This window comes from Belonocnema kinseyi, chromosome 5, assembly GCF_010883055.1.
Source record: "Belonocnema kinseyi isolate 2016_QV_RU_SX_M_011 chromosome 5, B_treatae_v1, whole genome shotgun sequence".
Lineage (NCBI taxonomy): Eukaryota > Metazoa > Arthropoda > Insecta > Hymenoptera > Cynipidae > Belonocnema > Belonocnema kinseyi.
The window spans coordinates 142,907,955-142,914,082 of NC_046661.1; the positions used below are offsets into that span (position 1 = coordinate 142,907,955).

General features: G+C 21.0%; 1 protein-coding gene across 1 annotated transcript in view; it reads left to right on the plus strand.

Moving 5' to 3' along the window:
- Positions 1-6,128, plus strand: part of LOC117173261 (adenosine 3'-phospho 5'-phosphosulfate transporter 1) — a 43,708-nt gene that overhangs the window by 13,282 nt on the left and 24,298 nt on the right. The window contains exon 3 of the mRNA XM_033361730.1: positions 694-905. Within this exon, the coding sequence (XP_033217621.1) occupies positions 694-905 (212 nt within the window). The remainder of the gene's footprint in view (positions 1-693; positions 906-6,128) is intronic.

Sequence of the window (6,128 nt, forward strand, 5' to 3'; positions counted from 1 at the left end):
ATATATATTTTTAATAAAAAATAGTTGAATTAATTTAAAAAGACGAATTTTAAACAAAATATTAGAGTTTTGACCCAACAAAGTTTTTTCAGTCAAGAAATTTAAAAAAGAGTAATTAAATTGCTCAATTTTCAAGCCAAATATTTTAATTTTACTCTAAAAATGTTAATTTTCAATTAGATAGTTGATTTTCAACCAAAAGTAGTTAAATTTGCCACCAAAATATATTTGTGACAATAAATGTAGTGGAATTCGTCCAAAAAGACGAATTTTCAATAAAATAGTTGATTTTTCAACCATCAAAGCTTTTCAGTAAAGAAAATTTAAATAAAAGTAATGAAGTTGCTCAATTTTTAAGTCAAATTATTTAATTTTACCCTGAAAAGACGAATTTTCAAACGAAATAGTTAAAATTTCAAACAAAATTAACAAATAATTCAACCTTTAAGCAAGTAGTTGAATTCTCCATCAAAACAGATTTGTAATTTAAAAAAGTTGGTGTCTCCTATTTTCCCTGTCTTTCACGAGACTGTGAACCCCTAAAAATGCTTAATAAAAAATAAAATCCCCTTTTAATCCCCTTCTTCGGGAAAAATATGATTTTTTTCCCCTAAAATTGAACTACAAAAAAAAGCTCTGATCCCTGAAATTTAACAAATGTCCGCAATGTTTAAGAATGATTTATATGTGCAGGAAAAAGATGCGTGCCTAGATTGGTACACGCATGTTTTTTGGGTTCTGGCGAATCAGGACTTTTGGATTCAACGCATTATGTACTACCACCTTCTTACAGTTCTACTCAGCAAAGTTTTAGTCAAGAATTATTATTGCTTTTGTATTGCTTTTTTGGCCTGCAAATCAGCTATCTCACCTGGGGTTATTTACAGGAGAAAATTATGACCCAGGTAACACGATTAAAATATTTATAAGTGGAATTAAACAATATTTCAGATACTAAATAATTTGTTTTAAATATACTTATTTATTTTAAATAAGAAAATTACTTTTCGATAATAAAAGTTGATTTTTTTAACAAAATACTTGAACTTTCAATAAAATAAATATAATTTCAAATTTTAATTAAATTCTCAACCTAAAAAAACATAAATTCTCAACAAAAAAGTTAAATAGTTGATATTTCAACCAAAAAGGTGAAATTTCATTACAAAAAATTAAAACAAAAAAAAAACGAATTTACAAGAAATAAAGATTTTTTAGTCGAAAAATAATTTAATTTTTAACTTGAAAACATTAATTCTCAACAAAAAGTGTAATAGTTGCTATTTTAATCAAAAAGATGAAAATTCATTTCAAAAAATTAATTTTACAACCAAAAAGTCGAATTTTCGACAAATAAAGATTTTTAAGTCATTAAATAAAAAAAAAGTTTACCTAAATTATTGAATCTGCAAGTCAAAAAACAAATTCAGTGCACAGAAATGGAGTTTTCAACCAGAAAATATGAATTTTCAGCGATAAAAAATAATTTTCTACTAAAACAGATAAATTTCTAAATCGAAAAGACAAATTTTCAAAAAATATATTTGAATTTTCATATGAAAAATATTTTAGTTCAACTTTTCAACATTCAAATATGAGATTTAAAAGAGAAGTCAATTTTCTATACGAAGATGGATGAATTTTTTAGCCCGAAAATATAAATTTAATTTTTAATTTTAAAAATAAAAATTACTTTTTTATGGCAAGAGGTGATTTTTTTATATACTTGATTTTGCAAGAAAATAAATTTTCGAAAAATAATTTAATTTAAAAATTAAAAACATGAATTCTGAACAAAAAAGTGTAATAGTTGCTATTTAAACAAAACAAAAATGAAAATTTATTTTTAAAAAATAATTTTACATGCAAAAAAACAAATTTTCAACAAATAAAGATTTTTCAGTCCTGAAAAAAAACAAAAAGTTTGCCTAAATTGTTGAATCTGCAAGTCAAAAGACGAATTCACTGCACAGAAATGGAGTTTTCAAACAGAAAATATAAATTTTCAGTGATAAAAAAATAATTTTCTACTAAAAGAGATAAATTTCTAAATCGAAAAGACAAATTTTCAAAAAATATATTTGAATTTTCATAAGAAAAATATTTTAGATTGACTTTTCAACACTTAAATATGAGTTTTAAAAGAGAAGTAAATTTTCTGTACGAAGATACTTAAATTTTCAACTCAGAAATACAAATTTTCAAAATTAAATTTTTTATTTTAAACTAAAAAAGTACTTTTCTACCTCTAGAGATGATTTTTTCTTTTTAAATACTTGAATTGGCAAAAAAATTAAATAAATTTTGGAAAAATAATTTAATTATCAACTTGAAAAGATGATGTCTCAAGAAAAAGTGAAATAGTTGTCACTTCAAACAAAAAGGTGAAAATTCATTTAAAAAAATTAATTCTACAACCAAAAAGACGATTTTTTAACAGATAAAGATTTTCCAATCGTGGAAGAAAAAATTGAGTTTTCAATAAAAAAATATTAATTTTCAGCGATAAAAAATAATTTTCTGCTCAAACAGATAAATTTTTAAATCGAAAAGACAAATTTAAAAAAATTATAATAGGTTTTTCATACAAAAAAGATTTTAGCTTAATTTTTCAACATTAAAATATGAGTTTTAAAAAGAAGTAAATTTTTTATTTTGAACAAAAAAATTACTTTTCTACGACAAGAGATGATTTTTTTTAAATATAAAAAATAATTTTCAACCAAATAGTTAAATTTTTACCAAGCAGATAAACGTCTATTAAAAACATTTTGAAACTAATTTTTAACGAATAGAATAATTTATTTTAAGATGGCGAAATAAGTTTTTAATAAAAGAAAATAAATGTTGAATGAAATCGATGAATTTTCAAATCGAAAGATTAAATTTCGATCAAAATAAAATTTTGACGAAAAATTGAATTAAAGTTTTAGTTAAAAAAAATAATTTTCAATAAAAAAAAACTAGTTTTTTTACTACATAAATGAAATTTCATCCAAAAAGTTTAATTTTCTACTAAAAAGAATAATTTTTATTACATACATTAATTTTCAAACAAAAAGATGTTATTGCTACCAGAAAAAGAGAATTTTTTAACCAAATAGATGAATTTTTAATTGAAAAAGATAAATCTTCAACAAAAACTAGAATAATTTAATTTTAAGTTACAGAAATAATTTGAATTTTCAAGAAAAAGGGATTACTTTTTAACAAAATTCTTGAATATTTAAACGAAGAGTTGCAATTTTTATCCTAGAAAGCTAAAACTTTTGCTTAAACAGGCAAATTTTTAAATTGAACAGATCACCTTTTAAAAAATATATTTAAATTTTCCTACAAAAAAGATTTTAGATTGACTGTTCAACAATAAAATATGAGTTTTAAACCAGAAGAAAATTTTCTACGAAAATACTAGATTTTTCAAAGAAAAAGGATGACTTTTTAACAAAATTGTTGAATTTTCAACCTAATAGTTTCATTTTTATCCAAGAAAGATGAAATTTCTGCTAAAACAGATGAATTTTTAAATAAAAAAGACAAACTTTCAAAGAAAGTTGAATTTGAACTTAAAAAAAATATTTCATTTGACTTTTCAATGCCAAAATATGAAATTTAAACAACTAAATTTTCTACGAAATTGTTTAATTTAAAAAAAAACAGTTAAATATTTTTCCCTGGCCATTAATAAATAAATACAAGAATCTTAAACTTGTAATATTTTTAACCTAGAATCTTTTATAAACGGAGTAAAACAATTTGAAATTCAAATTGACTTTTCATTAAGTACGGTCCTTAATTATTAAATTATTTTTTAAAAATTAGGTCACTTGATTTAATCTTTTTAGGAAAAAAGAATCGATTGAATGGAAATTCTGAAAGTAGAGAATCTGACCAATTTCATTGAATTATTTTTCAGTTTTTAGGGAAATGAAAGCGGCAAAGTAGGTAAAATTAGTGTAAACGAAAAAAGGAAAATTAGTGGAAATAATTAAATTTTCCACGAAATAGTTAAATTTTTAACCTAGGCAGATGAATTTTCAAGAAAGAATATTAATTTTTTACAAAACTAACGAAATTTTAACAAAATACATTAATTTGCCATTTAAAAAGATCAATTTTCAACAATTTGGAAAGATTCAGAAATTATTTTTTTACCCAGAAAAAAACGAATTTTTAGCAAGATAGTTAAATTTTGCACAAAGGAGTTAAAATTTCAACAAAAATGACCAATTTTCTACAAAATAATTAAATTTTCAACAAAATAGTTAGATTTGTAACCTAGACCGGTAACTTTTCAAGCAAGAATATTCATTTTCCACAAAATAAATTAAATTTAAACAAAATACATCGATTTTTAACTAAAAGAGATACATTTTCTGCTAAAACATATAAATTTTTAACTAATAAAATATTTTTAGTTAATAATTTATAAATGTCGTAGATTATCAATTTAGAAACATTAGAAAATTCATTTTTTGCAACAAAAAAAAAGCAATTTAAATCAAATAGATCATTTTTCCACGAAATTCTTCAATTTTTAACCTAGACAGATGAATTTTCAAGCAAGAATATTAATTTTTTACAAAACTAACGAAATTTTAACAAAATACTTTAATTTGCCATTAAAAGATCAATTTTCAACAAAAAGAAATAAAATTTTAACCAAAAATGGAACAATTATATCATTAATTTGGAAAGATTCAGAAATTATTTTTTTAACCAGAAAAAAACGAATTTTTAGCAAGATAGTTAAATTTTGCACAAAATAGTGAAAATTTCAACAAAACTGTTAAAATTTCAACAAAAATGATCAATTTTCTACAAAATAATTAAATTTTCAACAAAATAGTTAGATTTGTAACCTAGACAGGTAACTTTTCAAGCAAGAATATTCATTTTCCACAAAATAAATTTAATTTAAACAAAATACATCGATTTTTAACTAAAAGAGATACATTTTCTGCTAAAACATATAAATTTTTAACTAATAAAAAATTTTTAGTTAATAATTTATAAATGTCGTAGATTATCAATTTAGAAACATTAAAAAATTCATTTTTTGCAACAAAAAAAAAGAAATTTAAATCAAATAGATCATTTTTCCACGAAATTCTTCAATTTTTAACCTAGACAAATGAATTTTCAAACAAGAATATTAATTTTTTACAAAACTAACGAAATTTGAAAAGATTTGAAAATTGGAAAGATTAAAAAATTATTTTTTTCGCCAAGAAAAAAAATAGTTAAAAGTTAAATTTTTCAACCAAAATATCCTTTTTTTGGTTTAAAATTAATCTTTTTAGCTATAAAAGTATTCCGTTTTTTTTTAGAAAATTAATTTTCCTATTTTAAAATGAATCTTCTTTTTTGAAACTCATCTTTTTGGTGTAAAATGTAATAATTCCAGTTGAAGATTTATAATTTTATTTGAAAAATTATCACTTTGGTTAAAAATTGAACTATTTTATTGAAAATCCATTTTTGGTAAAAAATTAATATTTTTATTGTAAATATTGAGTATTTGTTTCAAAATTACTTTTATTTTTCAAAGTTTTGGCCTGTTGAAATTTTGGTAAAAATTTCCATTATTATTCAAAATTCAACTATTTTTTTTAAAGTACGAGTAATTTTTTTTTAAATAAAGTTTTTAAACTAAACATTGCATTTTTGACAAAACAGTTAAAATTTAAAAAAAAAGTTAAATTTTTAACTAAATAATTAAACTTTCCACGAAATAGTTAAATTATGAATCTAGACAGATACATTTTCAAACAAGAATATTCATTTTCTAAAAAACTAACGAAATTTTAACAAAATACATGAATTTTCAACTAAAGAAATATATTTTACCAAAAATGTAACAGTTATATTATCAAATTGGAAGGATTAAAGCCATTTTTTCCCAGAAACAAACGATTTTTTATAAAAATAGTTAAATTTTATACAAAATAATTAAATTTTCATCAAAATAATGACATATTTAAACTAGATAGATAAATTTTCAAGCAAGAATATTAATTTTCTAAAAAACAAGTGAAATTTTAACAAAATACATTAATTTTCAACTAAAAGAGATCAATTTTCTGCTAAAAAAATATAAAGTTTCAACTAAAAAGATGAATTGTTCA